The sequence below is a fragment of the Salmo trutta genome, chromosome 24, assembly GCF_901001165.1.
Source record: "Salmo trutta chromosome 24, fSalTru1.1, whole genome shotgun sequence".
Lineage (NCBI taxonomy): Eukaryota > Metazoa > Chordata > Actinopteri > Salmoniformes > Salmonidae > Salmo > Salmo trutta.
Window position 1 is genome coordinate 21,529,796 of NC_042980.1, and position 23,022 is coordinate 21,552,817.

The 23,022-nt window shown below is 42.1% G+C and overlaps 1 protein-coding gene across 1 annotated transcript in view; it reads left to right on the forward strand.

The window, feature by feature from the left end:
- dgkg (diacylglycerol kinase, gamma) overlaps positions 1-23,022 on the forward strand; it is a 165,132-nt gene that overhangs the window by 58,927 nt on the left and 83,183 nt on the right. Inside the window, exons 4-17 of the mRNA XM_029711460.1 lie at positions 4,064-4,084; positions 5,217-5,367; positions 8,492-8,554; positions 9,056-9,319; positions 10,858-10,998; positions 12,359-12,408; positions 17,537-17,611; positions 17,792-17,911; positions 18,281-18,398; positions 18,741-18,829; positions 19,777-19,893; positions 22,188-22,286; positions 22,662-22,769; positions 22,904-22,977. Of these exons, the coding sequence (XP_029567320.1) occupies positions 4,064-4,084; positions 5,217-5,367; positions 8,492-8,554; positions 9,056-9,319; positions 10,858-10,998; positions 12,359-12,408; positions 17,537-17,611; positions 17,792-17,911; positions 18,281-18,398; positions 18,741-18,829; positions 19,777-19,893; positions 22,188-22,286; positions 22,662-22,769; positions 22,904-22,977 (1,490 nt within the window). The remainder of the gene's footprint in view (positions 1-4,063; positions 4,085-5,216; positions 5,368-8,491; positions 8,555-9,055; positions 9,320-10,857; positions 10,999-12,358; positions 12,409-17,536; positions 17,612-17,791; positions 17,912-18,280; positions 18,399-18,740; positions 18,830-19,776; positions 19,894-22,187; positions 22,287-22,661; positions 22,770-22,903; positions 22,978-23,022) is intronic.

A 23,022-nucleotide genomic window follows, 5' to 3' on the forward strand; every position in this document is an offset into this window, starting at 1 on the left:
AAGTAATTAGCATAGGGGTTCACATACTTTTTCCAACCTACACTGTGAATGTTTAAATTATATATTCAATAAAGACAAGAAAAATACAATAATTTGTGTGTTATTAGTTTAAGCACACTATGTCTATTGTTGTGACTTAGATGAAGATCAGATCAAATTTAATGACCAATTTATGCAGAAATCCACGTAATTCCAAAGGGTGAACATACTTTTTCTTGCCACTGTATGTCACTTTAGTGATGAGGACCCGAGGAGTGACAAGAACAAGTGTTCCGTTAATATGTATTGAGAGCACAGGCAGGGTGGAGAGACAGGGTTTGCTGTGCTGCCATAGTGTGGTGGTTTGACTTGTGCTCTGGTGATAGGTCTATACTTGAGTTTTTTATGCAACATTCTGCAGTTTTTACTTCTCATGGCTTTCTTGGCTCAGATAGCATGGCGTCTCCTCCTTATCCTTACCCTTTAACCCCATCATAACCTCTCTCTGTCAAGACTGCCTGTGCCCTCCAATTTTAATCATAAATATATCCGAAGGGCAAGCATGATGACACACCTAGCGTATGAACATTCTTTTTTACCCTGTTGTTGTGTTGGCATGGCTTCCAGAATGGATTTGATTGATTTCTCGAGGCCATCAATGCTAACAGGGAGATGGAGACAGCTTGATGGAGACCTTCCAGAAATGCCTATCAAATCACTCTGGGTGTTCTTATTGCAGACAAGCTTGTCTGTCTTACGATATGTGACCTTATGGCTCCATCTTTTTCATTTTTTTGGATACGTTTTTGGAATGTGTGTGCATGTTTGTGCGTGCATTTTTCTCAAAATCTGCTGTTACATGATGCAAAGTAAAGCTTCACCAAATAAGAGGGAGGAGAGGAGAGTGATATGAATGATGGTTCAGCGGGTCTGGCCTGCCAGCCCAGTGCTCTCTGTCTCTCTGTTTGGGTTAGATCAACAGCACAGAACCAAGGGAGGTACAGTACTACGCTGCACTGCTGTGAGGTTCGTCAATCATACAACACAGAGCTGCTATTAAGATATAATCAGATTCAGAATCACCTTTATTCACCAAGTACATTTACACATATGCAGAATTTGCCTTAGTGAGAAAGTGCTGCCAGCAATAGACAATATACAAACACAATAAAGACACAGACATCATAAAGAATATACAATATTGGAACAGTAAACATAAAACATACAACTCTGGAGTATAGGCTGATTACAGTGGGAATATACAATTTACTGAGGGGATATACATTATATATATATATACAAAGGTATGTGGATACCCCTTCAAATGAGTGGATTCTGCTATTTCAGCCACACCTGTTGCTGACAGGTGTTTAAAATCGAGCACACCGCCATGCAATCTCCATAGACAAACATTGGCCGTAGAATGGCCTTACTGAAGAGCTCAGTAACTTTCAACTTGGCACCATCATAGGATGCCATCTTTGCAACAAGTCAGTTCGTCAAATTTCTGCCCTGCTAGAGCTGCCCCGGTAAATTGTAAGTGCTGTTATTGTGAAGTGGAAACATCTAGGAGCAACAACAGCTCAGCCGTGAAGTGGTAGGCCACACAAGCTCACAGAATTGGACCGCAGAGTGCTGAAGCGTGTAGCTTCACTCTGTCCTCGGTTGCAACACTCACTTCCGAGTTCCAAACTGCCTCTGGAAGCAACGTCAGCACAAGAACTGTTCATGTGTTTCATGAAATGTGTTTCCATGGCTGAGCAGCCGCATACAAGCCTAAGATCACCATGCGCAGTTCCAAGCGTTGTCTGGAGTTGTGTAAAGCTCGCCGCCATTGGACTGTGGAGCAGTGGAAACGCATTCTCTGGAGTGATGAGTCACACTTCACCATCTGGCAGTTTGACGGACGAATCTGGGTTTGGCAGATGCCAGGAGCACGCTACCTGCCCGAATGCATAGTGCCAGCTTTAAAGTTTAGTGGAAGAGGAATAATGGTCTGGGGCTGTTTTTCATGGTTTGGGCTAGGCCCCTTAGTTCCAGTGAAGGGAAATCTTAATGCTACAGCATACAATCACATTCTAGATGATTCTGTGCTTCCAATAGTTTGGGGAAGGCCCTTTCTTGTTTCAGCATGACAATGCCCCCATGCACAAACTGAGAGAGCCCTGACCTCAACCCCATCGAACACCTTTGGGATGAATTGGAACGCCGACTGCGAGCCAGACTTAATCGCCAAACATTAGTACCCGACCTCACTAGTGCTCTTGTGGCTGGCTGAATGGTAGCAAGTGCCCGTTCCAACATCTAGTGGAAAGCCTTCCCAGAAGAGTGGAGGCTGTTATAGCATCAAAGGGGGGACCAACTCCATATTAATGCCCATGATTTTGGAATGAGATGTTGAAGAGTAGGTGTCCACATACTGTTGGTCATGTAGTGTATCTAAAAGGCTTGATTCTGCAGACATACTGTACTTGAGGCATTGTTTGTTCAGATAGGAGGGAAAGGCAAGTGCCTGTTTCGCACTGCACCATCACCCACCTTACAATCTGAGCGGAGGCAGACAACATTTTGAAACTATTTAAACATAAACTTAATTGTTTAAAACCTGGACAATTTTTTTCATTTTATGAGGTATGTCTTACCTTGTTCCAACCATAGGAATGTTAAGGGGATTGTTTTATAAAGACTTCCTCATATGCCATTGAAATCAGTATTTATCTTATGTTCTGAACTTTCTTTTGATGTCCAGCAGCCAAAGACACACTCCTAGTCCTATTACCAACTCACGCTTGTTGTTGCATCTTTAGATCTTCCCTCTTTCTACATTTCTGAAGTATATTTTCATCGCTGTCATTAAAAAACTCGCACATTTGCGGTGCACTTTTGACAACAGTGTTTCCGGCTAATTGCATTTTGGGACATTATATCCTACTGCCATGTGCACATTGCTGCACTTTTAATGTGAAGAAACAGCCTAATAGTTTATCAACATTTTAAGCTAAACGTTCTTATCTGTTGCATCAGCCTACTTGGTTTTAAAATATTTGTTTTATGTACAGGGATTGTATTAATTTGGGATCTATCGCGTTCCACAACTGTCCCAGAGTATGTTTGGAATATTTAATTTAATAGAATAAGTCAACTTTTGTACTATTGGGGATAGTAGATTGACATAGTGGATTGGCTACTGCTTTTTCTGTTCGTTACACATCTTTTGTTGGTTGACGAAAAGTAAATGTGGACAGTTCTTCTAACATCTTCAACATGCCCCTCGGAATTCAATAAGAAGGAAATCAAATGTGAGTGAGAGGTGCTTCGGATCACGGCGTATTGCAGCCGGGAGAAGGGAATTATAATTATTATATTCAACCCAAGGGCACAATGGCCAAAGTGGCCATAAGGCATGCATTTTTTTAGCAGTCATTATGGCCACACAAGGGGGCATGGCCGTCGATGCTGCCGGGAAATTTGAGTCCTGTACTTATGACTTAGGGGTTAGAAGCTGTTCTCGGTCTCATCGTCGTCGGTGATCAGGCCTGCCACCGGCATGTCATCAGCAAACTTAATGATGATGTTGGAGTCGTGGGCAGCCACTATATAAGCAGAGGGAGGGATGCTGCTGTGGCGAATATATACAGTGCATATACAGTGTTTTGTGGATGTGTACATAGTCCAAGGTAGCACACTGGTACTGGCATACTGTAGGTAGTACACTGATACAAAGGGTTGATAGGTAACCTAAATAGATGCATTATGTCCCACAAACTTGCCATAGGCACAGCATAGCTTGTTCGCCGTTTTTGTCTTGAATGATTAATGCATAGCGCAGGTTAATTCATTTGATACATTTTTGGGGTTAACTATGGTGGATATTGTCTGTAAAAAGTCCAGAGATTGGATGCTTGCATGCATGTGTGTGTGTGTGTGTGTAAGGGAATGAGGACTAGCTTCCAAAAGAGGGTGGCCTCACCCCTGGCTAACCCTAAATCTAACTGCTTCCACACCCTTTACTACTGCTGCCAGACCACTATAAAGTAACCCCTATGTCTCCTTCTTACCTCTCCCTGTTCCCCCTGTCAAACAGAAGCAAGACGTTCTCAACCAAGTAAGCCACACCCACTGCTGGGGGTCTGCATGATCTGTGGTTTCTGTGTATACATGTACACTACAGACTGCATGTAACATGTAACATACTTAACCCTATATCATCAGAGGCACCAAGGCAAAGGTCAAAGGTTAGGGGTCAGAAACCTGTGGTTTCAGTGTCTAACACTACAGAATGCATGTAGTATACAGCACATAACCCTATCCCATCAGACACCTATAGCATGATGTACTACAGTACTCATAATGCTCTCTCACACCGTCAGAGGTCAAAGGGGTCAGGTGAAGTGCTTCAGTTTGCCGGCTATGTGTCTTTGTGACGCTCAACTTGCCAACATGTATCAACAGTGTTTCCATAACAGAGGAATGTTGATGTGCCGTTTTTTTCTCTTTCTTTTTCATTTGTTTTTCAACCGCAAGGCTAATGGCACTGATCACTGTGTGAATGCCAGTTCAGACAACCTCATGCTGTTTCTGTAAAGGTATCTGCCCTGAGTAATCTCTGTCAATTATTTTACTCTGTCTGCTTGCTGATAAAGTGACTCAAGATTGTTTCTGTGTACTGTCTGTATGCCTTTTACGTTTGAAGGTTTATACTAATATTACTCTTTTAAAGGCTAAAACCACAGCCAGCGCACCATCCTGTCTGAAATCCATGAAATCAACTGATTTATGTTTTCTCCAAATTGGCCATTTCCAGTCTCCTCTCAACCGTAAAGCTTTTTTCCAAAAAGGCCCAAAGCGATAAGTGTTATCATCATGCTCTGTCTGTGTTGTAGAGAGATGATTGAATACAACATACTTATCTAAAACACAATACTGCAGACCATCAATAAAACTTCCAGCATACAGGCAAACAACTTTTCTAAAGCTTTCATTCCTTTTATATACTGAAACAGATTATTTCTACTGCAAAAGTATGTGGTTTACAACACTTCACAGGTGTTGCCTTCCCACATAAAGAAATTAGGGACCAGGAGGCAAAAAAAGTATGGTGATAGACTTTTACTCAATGTCACCTTTGTGTACTTTTTTGCTGCCCAGACTCTGTTGTTTACAAAATGTATATCCAAGGTATCTGACTCTTCTTTTTCTCTATCTCTCTATCTCTCCATCCATCCGTGTGTGAGCAGCCCATAGACTATGAGGGTTTCCAGCTCTTCATGACCACATACCTGGAGAACGACATCCCTGAGGAACTGTGTCAGCACCTGTTCACCTCCTTCAAGAGCAAGACAGGGGGCTGCTCTCCTGAGGTGCCCCGTGCTGGAGCAGGACTGCTGGGTGAGTAGTGGCCTCCCTCACCCTGGTGGTGATTTACTCTGGCTGGGACTGGTGAGAACCTGGGTCGTGTTCTGTAGGGCAGTAGGGTTTATTTTTTATTTTTTGTGTTCTTATTGAAGAAGTTCAGGTAATACCTTCCCGTTCCAAATTGTTTCTCAATGTTTTCTCCCTACTGAACATGACCCTGGTAGATATCAACAGTGTCTTTCTTGGCCCTCAAAAGTTTTTGGGATGGAGTTAGGCTAAATCGTTGGTGTACTATTGTATGCATCTCCCAAATTAGATTCCCTCGCAGGTTAACGCTTGTCTCAGGGAGAGTGTCCCTCTGCTACAGATTGTAGTCAAGGGAGTTAGTTGTAGTCTGCACTCACAAATTCCTCAAAACACTTTCCAAAAAAACACACAATGCAAACACTGCTGCTTTACTTGCCATGGCAGATCCTTCAGGAATACACGCGCACACACACACACACACACACACACACACACACACATGTTCATGTACCATTTGATTGAACTGAATAAGCGTAAAGTGGTGCTGGAGTGGCCACAAACAACGACAGCTATGGAGTGGTTCAGGTTCATTACTTCCACTCCACCTGGACAGCTTGTAAACTGTGTCCTCCTCCACCATATGGGGTTATATGTGGGCTCTATCAGTCTGCCTGGCTGTCCCTCACTGCTGAACAGCTGAACACTAGGGGACAGACGGGAGGAATCTAACCCCTCTCCAAATGGAAAGATGGAGGGATTTGCATGCGAGCCCACACAACCATCTGAGATGGAGAGATGGAGCGAGAGAGGGGGGGAAGAGGTGGTGTTACTCCTGAGCCTCTTCATTTGATCAGATGTGGAGAAGAAGAAAAAGGACACAGCCTGCACTGCCATCTGGTGTTTGATCTCTCTACTAAACTCTGTGGGTGTGCAGAAATGAGAGGCTCAGATAGATAGATACACATTTACCTAGCTAGTGTCTGTCTTTCCCTGGAGACTTGTTTTCCTAATATGTCTGTCTGTCTGTCTGTCTGTCTGTCTGTATGTCTGTCTGTCTCTCGCTCTCTCTCTCAATTCAAGGGGCTTTATTGGCATGGGAAACATATGTTAACATTGCCAAAGCAAGTGTTGTTTCTCTCTCTCTCTCTCTCTCTCTCTCTCTCTCTTTTCCTCTCTCTCTCGCTCTCGCTCTCCCTCTGTCAGAGTCCCATCATGGTTTTATCATTCAGGACCAGAGAGGCTTGCGTTTCCTTGCCTGAATCAATCTCCCAGTCCCCAACAAAAAGAGACAGGGAGAAATAAGTATTTCTAGTGTGTTGTTGACACTATTCTTCACTCCTCTGTCTTGATAGAAGGTCTCTTTTGTTGTGTGTTGGACAGGCAGGGGCCACAGTTCTCTAATAGGGTGATATTCTGCTTTCCTCTCAGGGCCAAACAGACGATCTGTCTTTCTTTTATGACTTTCATGACTTCCTACCTTCCTTGCCTACAGTACCAGTAGAGGATTTTACTATATGGGCCAATAGGAACCTGCTTCATTAATGATCTTCATGACCCTAGCAATGCACTGGTTAGAAGGATGTGTTGTTGTTTGACTATAGACAATTTCCCATAATTTGTCATTAGTCATTGAAGCACTAGTCTGCTCCTTTAGACTACTGCAACCTCTAATCTGCTTTGCCTTTTTATATTGCTTTCTCTTCTCTTTAAAATGTCACCAGATACATTTTTACTGTATTGTATTATAGCGTTTTATTGAATTGGAAATGTATTGAATTTAGCCTTGGCTATAAATAGAATCCATCCTCATATTGCCAGACAGTTCTATATATTTCTGACTCCTTCTCCTTCCCCTTTAACATAGACTATATCACACTCCTTCTCCTTCCCCTTTAAAAACCTCTTAGCGCACAGATCCCGTTAATGGGATCAAAATCGACAACAGCCGGTGAAGCTGGAGGACGCCAAATTCAAATTACAAAATTGTAATATTAAACATTCATGAACATACAAGTGTCCTACATCATTTAAAAGCTTAACTTCTTGTTAATCCAATTACGTTATCAGATTTCAAAAAGGCTTTACGGAGAAAGCATACCATGCGATTATCTGAGGACAGCGCCCCGCATACAAAAGCATTAAAAACATTTTCCAAACCAGCAGAGGCGTCACAAAAGTCAGAAATAGCGATAAAATAAATCACTTACCTTTGAAGATCTTCCTCTGTTTGCAATCCCAAGGGTCCCAGCTACACAACAACTGGTCGTTTTGTTAGATAAAGTCCTTCTTTATATCCCAAAAAAGTCAGTTTAGTTGGCGCGTTTGATTCAGTAATCCACCCGTTCCACTAGTTCAACATGCATACAAAGGAATCCCAAAAGTTACCAATAAACTTCGTCCAAACAAGTCAAACAACTCCTTCTGTTTCCCCTTTAACACAGCCTATATTACACTCCTTCTGCTTCCCCTTTAACACAGCCTATATCACACTCCTTCTGCTTCCCCTTTAACACAGCCTATATCACACTCCTTCTGCTTCCCCTTTAACACAGCCTATATCACACTCCTTCTGCTTCCCCTTTAACACAGCCTATATCACACTCCTTTGTCTTCCCCTTAACACAGCCTATATCGCACTCCTTCTGTTTCCCCTTTAACACAGCCTATATCACACTACTTCTGTTTCCCCTTTAACACAGCCTATATCACACCCCTTCTCATTCCCCTTTAACACAGCCTATATCACACTCCTTCTGCTTCCCCTTTAACACAGCCTATATCGCACTCCTTCTGTTTCCCCTTTAACACAGCCTATATCACACTACTTCTGTTTCTCCTTTAACACAGCCTATATCACACTCCTTCTGCTTCCCCTTTAACACAGCCTATATCACACTCCTTCTGCTTCCCCTTTAACACAGCCTATATCACACTCCTTCTGCTTCCCCTTTAACACAGCCTATATCACACTCCTTCTGCTTCCCCTTTAACACAGCCTATATCACACTCCTTCTGCTTCCCCTTTAACACAGCCTATATCACACTCCTTCTGGTGCATTTCTTTACCTTCCTTTATTTCACATCCTCTCACTTTCTCTGTCTTGCTTTTCTTGCCCTGATGTGTCTGCAGAGCCACGTTCCATTGATGCAGGCATCTCTATACAGACTGAAGTGGCCTGTGCCCCCATAACAGGTACCACTGCAGGACAACAGGACAATGTTTAGATAACCCTACTAAGACTCATGGTCCAGCTACTGTCTGTCAACAGTGTTTGACTGCTGTTATAAAGTGACTTGTGATCTGTGTTTTGGAGCAGGTGACATGATAGTAGTCTGTACCATGGCTCAGTGGAATTGCGTTTGTTGTAAACTGTTGTTTTGTGTGTGGAGTATATCTCACCGGACCTTTCTTGTTTCATCTGTACCATCCTTGTTTTTTTTACCGTTTTAGGTTGTTGTGAAATGCTGAAACTTTTTCTATTTGTCATTTTGAATCTCTCTTCATGACCCATGGTTGGAAAGTGAGGTGTCTTTACTTTGTGTATTTTGTTGTGAAGGTTTAATCCTCAATGCTAAATGTCTGCTTCTGTAAACACAACTGTTTGCAAAGTAATGAGTCCACTGCCTACCTATCTTGCTTTGTCTTTCCTGAAATCATCTTTCCCCCTTATCTCTCCCCTTCTCTGTCTTCTAGGAATGAATGGGAAGAGCATCCTGACAGCAATGGGCCGGCACACGCCAGAGCATTCCATTGTGATGGCCACATGTTCAGGTGCCGTGTCTACCTCTCCCTGCTCCTCCCGTTCCTCCTCACAGCGCTCTGGGACAGGGGCCCACACACCCAGGGGTTCCTACCACTCACCTGCCTGCACCCAAGCCAAACTCTCCACAGGTAGCAGTAGTAATGCTCTGACCCCCACCCCAGCCAAGTCCCCAGCCTCCCCTCGCCTCTCCCCAGGTAAATACCTTGTTCAGGTGCTGTAGGCAATTACACTGTTTTCCTGGAAAAGTTGTGACGCATGCTGTATTAGACTATGGTATTGCCGTAAACAATGAATTCCAATGACATCAATGTTAGAGAAATGTTGTGCCTGGAACATGACTAATGCCACAACACTAAAATACACAACATGACCAAAAGTATGTGGACACCTGCTCCTCGAATATCTCATTCCAAAATCATTTATATGGAGTTGGTACCCCCTATGCTGCTATAACAGCCTCCACTCTTCTGTTTAGGCTTTCCACTAGATGCTGGAACACAGCCGGGAACACAGCCGTAAAAGCGTTAGTGAGGTCAGGCACTGATGTTGGGGGATTAGGCCTGGCTCGCAGTCAGAGTTCCAATTATTCCCAAAGGTGTTTGATGGGGTTGAGGTCAGGGCTCTGTCAGTCAAGTTCTTTGACACCAATCTCAACAAACCATTTCTGTATTGACCTCACTTTGTGCATGGGGGCATTGTCATGCTGAAACAGGAAAGAGCTTTCCTCAAATTGTTGCAAGTTGGAAGCACAGAATCGCTTGTATCTTCACTGGAACTAAGGAGCCGAGCACGAACCATAAAAAACAGCCCCAGACCATTATACCTCCTCCACCAAACTTTACAATTGGCGCTATGCATTCAGGCAGGTAGAGTTCTCCTGGCATCCGCCAGATTCGTCTGTCAGACTGCCAGATGGTGAAGTGTGATTCATCACTCCAGAGAACGCGTTTCCACTGCTCCAGAGTTCAATGGCGACAAGCTTTACACCACTCAAGCCAACGCTTGGCATTGTGCATAGTGATCTTAGGCTTGTGTGCGGCTGCTCAGCCATGGAAACACATTTCATGAAGCTCTCGACGTTCCCGTTCAGCACTCGGCGGTCCCATTCTGTGAGCTTGTGTGGACAACCACTTTGCGGCTGAGGAGTTGTTGCACCTAAACATTTCTACTTCACAATAACAGCACTTACAGTTGACCGGGGCAACACAAGCAGGGCAGCAATTTGACAAACTGAATTATTGGAAAGGTGGCATCCTATGACGATGAATGTCACTGAGCTCTTCAGTAAGGACATTCTACTGCCAATGTTTGTCTATGGAGATTGCATGGCTGTGTGCTAAATTTTATACACCTGTCAGCAACGGGTGTGGCTGATATAGCCGAATCCACTAATTTGAAGGGTTGTCCACATACTTTGTACTGATTATCACTCACAGCAAAGCATTTTAGCTAGCAGTTTGATAAAGTGTGCTGTGGCCATTGGTTTCTGTTAGCTCAATACTTTGCATGGCAATGTAGGGCATGTGTATTGGTAGCTACCTAAGCTTTACCAGCTTTACACAGGCTATGATATTTATTGGATTTGATTTATGTGTCTATCACATCATATCACCATATGCATATCACCCTGCCATATCACATTTCAATCTGCCATGGTGCTTAGTCATGCTCATGGTCATTGCTGAATGACATCCCCATCACCCATTGATCTCTTGTTACATTGCATCCATAGAGAGGATCAGAGCGGAGAAGAGGAGGAGTCCGTCACCCCAGAAGGGCTCCCCCTTACCCTCCCCCCAGGTGGTGTTTCTGAAGGACATTGTGTGTTACCTGTCCCTGCTGGAGAGGGGCACACCAGAGGACAAGCTGGAATGTGAGTTATAGGGGTTGGTTGGAGGCAAGTTTGTAATGATTTGTGGTTGAAAGACCAAGAGGGTCATGTGGAGTCAAAAGGTGTGTCCCTAAACCACTCAGAAAGACATCCTACCATAATTTGCGAGGATTAGTCAAATTGATTCATTCAGGTAATACACTCAAAAAAAATCCTGGGTTAAAAACAACCCAATTTGGGTTATTTGGTAACCCAGCGCTGGGTAAATATTGGACAGAACATGTGCTAGGTGATTTTTAGCCAGCCAGTTATGTTGCGTGAATAACACAACATGTTGGGTTTTCAGTTGGGTTTTTATACACTTTCATACTGGGTTGACCCATCAGCTGGGCCTTTTTTAATGGAATAGGTTATTTTCAGGAGGCGTGGCCTATTAACGGCGTGGCCTTCAGATAGTTTTATGGGGCCACATGTGAGAGTAAATGTAATTCCTGCTCAGGTTGTTTGTACACTGCAAATGAATATTTTTGCACATTACATATTTTATAATAAAATTACAACTTTGGGATATGCATACGCTCTTGAGAAACTCATATGTGTAAGCCTCATTAAAGCTACAAAAGTGTCAGTGTTCAACTTTATCATGTGATAACAATACAACAGAACAGATAAACCAGAATGACATTTACTCTTGCGGGTGACCAAAAATACCTATCTGAAAGCTACGCCCTACTAAGCCACAACTCCAGTCTTCTGATCTGACCCACTGGGTCATATCTCAATAACCCAGCATCAACAACCCAACCTTGCTCTTTTTAAAGAAAAGAACCCAACTAAGTGACCCATTGCCTGCAAACCAGCAGTTGGGTTATCCAAACAACCAACCATTTTTAGATTCGACATTTAATTACTTAAGCAAATAATGTTTACAGCCATATTTCTGTGGCTAAATACAGTCGAGCTGTCACACACACAAACACACACCTGCCTACACACCTGCCTGCTGTGGCCTCAACACTCAGCAGTACAGTGTGAGTGAGTGACTGGTTGTTAGCAGTAAATCAGGAGCCGGGCTCCCCTGGGGATTAGCTCAGCACCTGTCCTTGTTAGCCCCTTGACATCCTAAGCCGTGGTGTGTCTAATAGACTTCTTTGGCATCAGGAGCTATATCCGCACACCCTGACACAGCTAATCTCAGCTAACCGATTCCGACATCTCAACAACACAGAAGTACATGTCACGCTCTATTACGTCCCCCTGCTTCAACACAGGAGTGGTGTTGTGTAGCGCTCTAATATTTCCCCTACTCTCCAGAGGGGGGTCTGACTGGGAATGTTAGCGGTGCTAACAAGAACTCATTATAGCTGAATCATGGGGTCTCTTTTCTCTCTTTCCCCTCTAGTCATGTTCCGGCTGTACGACACAGATGGCAATGGAGTACTGGACAGCTCGGTAAGTCTGGCCCACTCTCCTCTTTTCTCCTCTCCTCTTCACTCCCCTTTCTAGTCCAATTACATACCAACCTTCCCACTGGGCACACCACGTAATTTCAACGTGGGTAATATTTGGTTGAGATGTTGATCAATGAGATTACAACCTTTATTCACCCAGTCAAAAAGACAGCCAGAAGTTAGTTGAATTTCCAATGTGTTATCACTAGGCTTTCAACCATCTAAAAGCACAACCAAATTTCCAAGAAAAAACTATATCAGATGTTTTGTTTAGTTGTCACCCAAATGTCTATCACTGCACTTTCAACCATTTAAAATTGCAGCAAATTTCAAGTGGGAATACAATGTCAGATATCTTGTTTATTTATACAACATATTAATGTGTTACTTATCAATGTGCTTCATCTAATAGCAGAATCAAATGACCTGGATTGTAGTTGAGATTACATTAAAAGTACATGGTGCAAGTGATCAATGCCGTTCAAGATTCTGCACAGATTATTATAGCAATTGTGAAGATCTCCACAGACCTGCGACAACCTAAGTATGCTATCTTGAACATGCACGCTTTATATGCGTACATAAAAATACATGTATAGTTACAGTAACCTCTCCATTTCAACCAGAAATCTATCAAATCAAACTTTAAATGCACTTTAAATAAAGTTTAGTTTGATTTGGTCCTATTCTTTAGCTTAGATTTGTGGTTGAGATGGAGATGTGAATCCAACATATCAATTATTAATTTGAAAGATCTAGTTTATCTAAAAAACTGGAGGCCTCTTACACTTCAATGTTGTGATGCAAAAATACTAGCGAAATGCATAGCACTCAGAATTAAAAAGGTTTTACCAGGTATTGTTCATCCTGATCAGACAGGGTTTTTTTACATGGACGATACATTAGAGATAATATACGACAACTACTAGAAATAATAGAACAACATGAAACATCTAAGAAGCCATGCCTGGTATTTATAGCAGATTTTGATCAAATAAGACTGGATTTTATTTATAAATACCTGGATCTTTTCAATTCCGATGAGTCTCTTATAAAATAGGAAAAAGTTATTTATAGCAACCCCAGGTGTAAAATAGTAAATAGCAGCTACTTCTCAGAGTTTTGATTTGTCAAGAGGAGTTAAACAAGGGTGTCCGCTGTCACAATATCTATTCATTATGGCCATCGAAATGCTAGCTATTAAAATCAGATGAAATGACAACATTAGAGGATTAGAAATCCAAGGCTTAAAAACAAAGGTGTCCATGTATACTGATGACTCAAGTTTTATATTAAGTCTGAAAGCTAGATCCCTGAAATGTCTCATTGAAGATCTAGATAACTTTTCTGGACTCTCTGGACTAAATCCTAATTATGATAAGTGTACAATATTGCGTATTGGATCTTAAAAAAATACACATTTTACATGACTTTGCAGTTTACCTATAAAATTGGCTGACGGTGAAGTAGACATACTTGGTATTCATATCACAAAAGACATAAATGAGCTCTCCACAATGAATAACAATAGAAAATGAGTAAAAATTGACAAGATCCTGCAACCATGGAAAGGTAAATACCTGTCTATTTATGAAGAAATTACACTGATTAACTCCTTAGTCATATCTCAGTTTACTCACTTACTTATGGCGCTGCCTACTCCTGATTATTCGTTTTTCAAATCATATGAGCCAAAAAGATTTTGCTTTATCTGGGATGCTAAACCAGACAAGATAAAACGTGCCTAACTACATAATGAATATGAACTGGGTGGGTTGAGATGATTAAATATTAAAACACTAAACCTCTCTCTAAAAGTTTCACTTATACAAAAGTTTTAATTGAACCCTAAATGGTTCTCGAGTAGATTATTGAGAAAATCTCATCCATTGTTTAAAAATGGCTTTTTGCCTTTGTGCAGATTCCCATGTCTCATTTTCGATTAATTGAAAATGAAACCTTTTTCGAAGTATCTCTCTTTTTCAAACCAGCATTGCAGAGCTGGTTGCAATTTCAATTTCATCTCCCTGAAAAATAGAACAAATGTTACAACAAATGTTATGTCTAAACTCAAATGTGCTGGTTGATAAAATACCTGTATTTATGGAAAATATATTTGAAAAGGGAATAACAAACCAAAAAATATATATTGTACATTGGAATGGTAGAGTTATGTAATTCATGCAGTTATCTTAATTGTTGGAAAGGTCTGCTCAATCCAAGATTACAACCAATTGATTACAGCATTACCTCAAAAATGGAGGAGGCAGGTGGCAGGAATAAGGAGGAATAAAAATAGCATAAATAGGAAAGTATACCAGTTTCATTTGAGGACCAGGATGTTGACAGCTGTGCCATACAGATTGCAAAATACTTGGGAAGAGATTTTTGATGTACCAATTCTATGGTACATCATGAGTATGAGTTTATATATAAAACGATGCAAGATTCAAGAATTCATGCTTTTCAGCTTATATTATAAATCTTCAACTTGCAATCTGTGGATTCCATTCGATTAGATTCAAATTGTATGTTAAACATCACAGCATAGTTGAAAGATATATGATGCATAGAAATCCAAAGAGGGTGGCCAGCAGAGATAGGTGGGATGGGCTGAGGGAAGCTGAGGGTTGGGATGTGGAATTGGTTTATTTTATTATGAATTATTTTTTGAGGGCTGTTGGGGGTTGTGGGGACGACGACTGTGGGGGGTGGGTCTCGGATGGTTGAGGGGCAGCTCTCTGAGAACTGGGGGGGGGGGGTATCTGGCAGTTGGGAGCTTGGGCCAGTGGCTCATAGTTCGCTGAGATCTGTCGACGTGCCCTTGAGCAGGGCGTTCACCCGGGTTGCTTCTGTGGGTCGCCCTGGATGTTAGTCTGTTAGATGATTGAATGTAATGTAAATGCTGAGTGGCTTCACTGCGAGTACATTGTATGTTTTAATATTCAATAAAAAACATTTTACAAAAATGTAAAACAAACTGGAATTAAAGCCGCACAGATGGAACTATCCAAGCAGAATATACATCTTCTTCAAATGCTGATATTTTGTTGCTTTGACAACCAAACACAATGAAATATAACTAAATATCATTACATTTGAAATCAACCAGAGCTTGAAACCCTAGGCCTTTCAAGAAAATAGTCACACATCTTGACTTTTTTAACATTTTGTTCTGTAACAGCCTGAATAAAAAATCGATTACATTTAGATTTTGTCTCACTGGCCTACACACAATGCCCCATAATGTAAAAGTGGAATTATGTTTGAGGATGTTTTACAAATTAATACAAAATTCAAAGCTGAAATGTCTTCAGTCAATACGTATTATAGCCCTTTGTTAGGACAAGCCTAAATAAGTTCAGGATAAAAAAGTATTGCTTAACAAGTCACATATGTTGCATGGACTCACTGTGTGTGCAATAATAGTATTTAATATTATTTTTGAATGACCTCATCTTTGTACCCCACATATACAACTATCTGTAAGGTCCCTCAGTTGAGCATTGAATTTCAAACACAGATTCAAACACAAAGACCAGGGAGGTGTTCTAGTGCCTTGCAAAGAAGGGCATCTATTAGTAGATGGGTAAAAATCTGACATTGAAGTTATTAAATACACTGTATGGTGTATCAATACACAGAGTCACAACAAAGATACAGGCGTCCTTCCTAACCCAGTTGCCAGAGAGAAAGGAAACCGCTCAGGGATTTCACCAATGGCTGTGATATGAGAAAACTGAGGATGTATCAACAACATTGTAGTTACTCCACAATACTAACCTAAATGATGGAGTGAAAAGAAGGAAGCCTGTACAGAATACAAATATTCCAAAGCATGCATCCTGTTTGCAATAAGGCATTAAAGTAAAACTGCAGAAAATGTGGCAAAGAAATTAACTTTATGTCCTAAATACGAAGTGTTTTGTTTGGGGCAAATCCAACACCACACATCACTGAGTACCAGTCTTCATTTTTTCAAGCATGGTGGTGGCTGCATGATGTTATGGGTATGCTTGTCATCAGCAAGAACTATGGAGTTTTTTTAGGATAAGAAAGAGCGGAATAGAGTTAAGCACAGGCAAGATCCTAGAGGAAAGCCTGGTTCAGTCTACTTTCCTACAGACAATGGAAGATAAATTCCCCGTTCAGCAGGACAGTAACCTAAAACACAAGGCCAAATATGCACTGGTGTTGCTTACCAAGACGACATTGAATGTTCCTGAGTGGCCTAGTTACAGTTTTGCCTTAAATCGGCTTGAAAATCTATGGCTAGACTTGAAAATGGCTGTCAAGCAATGATCAATAACCAACTTGACAGAGCTTGAAGAATTTTTTTAAGAATCATTTTCAGATATTGTACAATCCAAGCATACAACGCTCTTAGAGATATACCAAGAAAGACACAGCTGTAATCGCTGCCAAAGGTGATTCTAACATATAAATGAGATATTTCTGTATTTAATTTTCAATAAAAGTGCTAAAAACATGTTTTCACTTTGTTATTATGGGGTATTGTGTGTAGATGTGTGTGGGGAAAAATCTATTTAATCCTTTTTGAATTAAGGCTGTAACACCAGAAAATGTGGAATAAGTCAAGGGGCATGAATACTTTCTGAAGGCACTGTATTGTCTATTTTAGGTTAATCCTGGGTTGAATTGAAAAAAATGTCATAGGTAAGCAGGGCTGGGCTAGGTTAAAACCCAGGATGGGAGACTGAATTAATAGCTGTAGATAGATCAAATTACCAGTAGGAGGTGCTGCCCTTGTTTTTTTCTTCTTCTTATAGTGGATATCATGTGACGTTGTTTTAAAGGTACAAATTCAATATACAGTACTGGTCAAAAGTTTGGACACACCTACTCATTCAAGGGTTTTTATTTATTTTTACTATTTTATACATTGTAGAATAATAGTGAAGACATCAAAACTACAAAATAACACACATGGAATCATGTAGTAACCCAAAAAGTGTTGAACAAATCAAAATATATTTTATATTTGAGATTCTTCAAAGTAGCCACCATTTGCCTTATGTATGGATGAGATCATTTATTATCAAGAAGACTGCCACAGTGTTGTTGTTGTTGTTGTGGTCTAATGTTTTGCTCTCTTCCTGTGTGTGTAGGAACTGGACCGCATCATCAATCAGATGGTCCACGTGGCAGAGTACCTGGAATGGGACTCTACAGAGCTGCGACCAGTAAGAATGCACACGGCCTTATGTGTCTTGTTTTCCCTGATCCCAACATATTGGGGCGTTGGAGTAGGTCGACCTGAACAGGCTAGCTTAACTACAGTGACAAGGAAATAATGGAACGTTACAGTACTATAATTTGGCAAGACTTTACTGGACTTTCCTCCCCGTCTCCTTGTGCTCCAGATCCTGAAGGAGATGATGGAAGAGATAGACTATGACCGAGACGGAACAGTCACTCTGGAGGAGTGGATCAGAGGAGGCCTCACCACCATCCCTCTGCTGGTCCTGCTGGGTATGGAGACGGTAAGGCACTTTGTGTGTGTGTGTGTGTGTGTGTGTGTGTGTGTGATATAATATGATAATGGATGCCATTTAGCAGATGCTTTTATCAAAAGCAACTTGCACTACAGTGAGTGCATACATGAGTGCATACATTTTAGTAAGTGTATGATCCCTGTGGGAAGAGAGAGAAAGTGTTTGTGTGTGTGTCTCTGTGAGTGCGTTTGGGGCAGCAGTTCCAAAAAATCAATTCAGAAAGATATTTTTGTGGTGATGGATTACTTAAAAAAATGTATTATCCCTCTTTTAAGCACTCTGGTCTATTATGCCATTATCTCCACTGATCTCTTGCTCTCTCTTGCTCTCTCACTCTCTCTTTCTCTCTGTGTGTAGAATGTGCAGGAGGATGGGCAGCATGTGTGGAAACTAAAGCACTTCAACAAGCCAGCCTACTGTAATTTCTGCCAAACCATGCTGTTGGGAGTCCGCAAGCAGGGCCTCTGCTGCTCTAGTGAGTCTGTGTGTGGCCCTCAGTTCCACTCTCTCTCTCCTTCAGTCCCTATTTCTGTCCCTCGTTGGCATTCACTACTCTACTCTCTCTGTTCTGTCGCTTCCTGGGTGCCTTTCAGTTCCTCGCTCTGTCTTTCAACCAGATGCTTGTCTATTTCTCTCTGACTCTGTTATCCCATCCTCCATTCTATGAATAACAAACATGATTGTGTGACTAATTCATTATCTATTATCAAGGCAAATGTTATGTTATCGCTGGGTCATTTTATTACATGTTTCAATGAAAGGGTTGGTCTTACTGCTCAGTGTTCAAACTGTCTCTCTCTGTACCTCTGTGTTTCAGTATGCAAGTACACAGTCCATGAACGCTGTGTATCCAAAGACATCGCTGCCTGCATCAGCACCTACGCCAAGTCCCGCAGACACACTAATGTGAGTACTATACAGACAACTAAACACACACACAAACACACAGACACAGTAATGATATTGTCATGTGTGTCATTACAGTATCTATTATTTGCCTATGTTTTAGAAAGATTGTGACAAATATTGAGAAATGTAGGTCTACCCTTTACTAAACGACTCACAATTCTCTTGCGTGCATTACTCATGCTAGTGTAATCCTCTCAACCAGTGAGCTTGACCGTGACTCAGGTCTACAATATCCTACCTTATGTGACTCTTTAGTGTGATGCCTTAAGCTGAGAGCTAACTCACAGCTAACCCTAACCACCATCTGACTAACGTTGTGTGAATAGAACGCCCTGCCTGTTTTGGCAGTTGGCCGAGTGCTAAGGACTGGAGAGGAGCAGGAGGATCATGGGAGCAGGGACTCACACACACACACACACACACACACACACACACACACACACACACACACACACACACACACACACACACACACACACACACACACACACACACACTCTCTCTCACACACATACACACACACACACACACACACACACACACACACACACAACACACACACACAACATACCCCTACGCATAGGATCATGGCGGCAGGGAGATCATGCAGAGCTACTTATGTTGTTAACTGGCCTCTATATATAACCTCTGATTTAATTAGACCTCTTCTGGAATGAACTCACAGACCTTGAAATTGTCCCTCTAAGGCCCACTTTTCTCTCTCCAGATGGAGGTCTACTCCGTTTCAGCTCCACTTCACTTTCTCAAGTCTGGTTCACTAGCAGATGATGCCTTTCAGATGGCCTTTTATTTTTGTAGATATCTGGCACTAAATATAGCATGTTTAGCACTGGATTTATGTTGTGACCTTGTAATCATGATTGTTACTGTCTCTATCTTTCTCGTTCTTTCTCTCCCTCTCTCCTTTTCCCCCCTCCCTCCAGGCTATGCAGCACGTGTGGATGGAGGGAAACTCTCCCACTAAGTGCGACCGCTGTCACAGAAGTATCAAGTGCTACCAGGGCTTAACGGGCCTACACTGTGTGTGGTGTCAGATCACTGTAAGTAGTACACACTCAGGGCCATAACTACATATGAGGACACTAAGATAATACAAATATATATTTTGCACACAATAAAGAAAATCAATTACGAGTCAACATGAAAATATTGCTCCCAGCATTGATCAAAGCTCAGAACACTTATGTTCTTGATCTGACTGAGTTCTAATCGCGCCTGCCTCTTTGCGAACTAGTGGAATCATGAACAGTGTTTTTTTTCCATTATGTTCGGCTGCGTCCCCTGGATTTGCCTCGCAGATTTGCATTTTTAGCAGCACAATCACCACTCTCTCAGGTGGCTAACTCCACTCTCTCATGGCACAGGCCGAGGGCCTGAGACGTGAAACGAACTACCCCAGCTCGGTGTCGGCTCAAGTAAGCAAGCTGCTGACAGTGTGTTTGCCAGATGCCAGACAAAAGGCAGAGACTTCTGTTGCAGTAATGTTGAATTGCTCTGGCTAGTATTATTATTTTTTTTTAATTGGTACTTTTTACCTCTTTTTCGTGATATCCAATTGGTAGTTACACTCTTGTCCCATCGCTACAACTCCCTTACTGACTCGGGAGAGGCGAAGGTCGAGAGCCATGCATCCACCGAAACACGACCCTGCCAAGCCACACTGCTTCTTGACCATCAATCAATCAATCAAATGTATTTATAAAGCCCTTCTTACATCAGCTGACGTAACAAAGTGCTGTACAGAAACCCAGCATAAAACCCCAAACAGCAAGCAATGCAGGTGTAGAAGCACGGTGGCTAGGAAAAACTCCCTAGAAAGGCCAGAACCTAGGAAGAAACCTAGAGAGGAACCAGGCTATGAGGGGTGGCCAGTCCACTTCTGGCTGTGCCGGGTGGAGATTATAACAGAACATGGCCAAGATGTTCAAATGTTCATAGATGACCAGAAGGGTCAAATAATAATAATCACAGTGGTTGTCAAGGGTGCAACAGGTCAGCACCTCAGGAGTAAATGTCATTTGGATTTTCATAGCCGATCATTCAGAGTATCTCTACCGCTCCTGCTGTCTCTAGAGAGATGAAAACTGCAGGTCTGGGACAGGTAGCACATCCGGTGAACAGGCCAGGGTTCCATAGCAGCAGGCAGAACAGTTGAAACTGGAGCAGCAGCACGACCAGGTGGACTGGGGACAGCAAGGAGACATCAGGCCAGGTAGTCTTGAGGCATGGTCCTAGGGCTCAGGTCCTCCGAGAGAGAGAAAGAAAGAAAGAGAGAAAGAAAGAAAGAGAGAAAAGGAGAGAGAATTAGAGAGAGCATACTTAAATTCACACAGCACACCAGATAAGACAGGAGAAATAGTCCAGATATAACAGACTGACCCTACCCCCCGACACATAAACTACTGCAGGATAAATACTGGAGGCTGAGACAGGAGGGGACAGGAGGAGTTAAGACTGCTCGCTTAACCCGGAGGCCAGCCACACCAACGTGTCGGAGGAAACACTACAACTGGCGACCGTGTCATAGGCCTATATTAAAATGCAATCAAAATGCAAACAATACAGTTCTAAAAATGTCATACGTTTTCATTTATATAATTTGTTGTTTGTCTTAATCTCAATCGCCCACTGGAGCTTATAGTTTAACCATTACCCACCTTTCTTTTACCACTACATCACTGATATTAATATAGAATCATAAGTGATTAATACTATCATCTGTGTGCTCCATTGATGTCTGTTTGTGCGGAGGTTGATTAGTAATGCCTACGAATACAAAGTGAAAGCTTCACTAAAACTCAAACCCTGGTTATGGCCCTGTACGCACTCCCCTCTACTGGAGAACTCCTAGAATTGGGGCAATGTTTCCGTTCTTAGTGCCTCAAATGCCTCAGAGAGCTTCTGTTGATAACAATCAACCTGAGGAAGTTCACAGCAATAGTTTGTAATCTTCCTATTTTCTTGTTTCAACTTTACCTTATATGTCCACTAGATGTCACCATTAGGTAAATGTTCAGATGAAAATTCAAACTGTGGTACCTCAAAACACCAGTAAGGGGAGGTCAAAGAGCTTGCTCGGGTTGTCAATTTATATATATAGTTTAGTAATGTGCTCATTCCTGTAGCATGACAGCAGGCATTCATTCATCCTCAGTCTTAGAAGTAGCTACTGTACTTTACATTATATCTGGTACTGTTATGCAATATCTGGCACTGTGTCAAATGCCTATTTTTGTTTTTCTTTTCCACTCTTCTCCTTCGCCTCATTCTCCTTCTTCTACTCCTTCTCTGCTCCTTTCCTCCCTCCATCCTCCTCATCCTCCTTCCTGTTCAGCTCCATAATAAGTGTGCGTCCAACATGAAACCGGAGTGTGATGGAGGAGCCCTTAGAGACCACACTCTACTCCCATCCTACATCTGCCCTGTAGTCCTGGTGAGATCACACGCCGTAAATCACACTCTGAATCTCGAAATGTTTTATCTCCAATACTTTCAATGCTGGAAAAAACCTTTGAAATATATAATTATAGACCCACAAAAGTATACTGAAGGGAGGACGGCTCATAATAATGGCTGGAATGGAGTGAATGGAATGATATCAAACACATGGAAACCATGTATCTGAGGTGTTCGATACCATTCCATTTATTCCCTTCCAGCCATTACTATGCGCCCGTCCTCCCCAATTAAGGTGCCCATCTGTGATATACACATTTTGTCCAATTTCTCTGTCACAATTCATATACGCATTAACACATTTATATTTCTGTCTATTTATGTGTCTCTATGCCTGCTGGCCTGTCTATAGGACCGTCATTCTGTCATGAAGCGGGGTGAAGGGGACTCCCCACCCAGCACCAGCCCCGACGACCCGAGTCAAAGCTTCAAATTCACAGGAGACGGACAAGCACTGCAGGTGAGTGAATCGAGCCCAGAGCATCTTCAGAGCCTTGGAGTCTGTTGTGTTAGCTCAAGGCAGGCTAAAATGTTTATTGTGTATCTATGGATATACAATATATCTCATTAGACTGTCTCTGCTCTCCTGTCCAGATCACTCCTCTCCCAGGCACACATCCCCTCCTGGTCCTGGTCAACCCAAAGAGTGGCGGGAGACAAGGGGAGCGGTAAGTGACATAGAGCACAAATTTCCTAGGTGATAAATGTCCGGA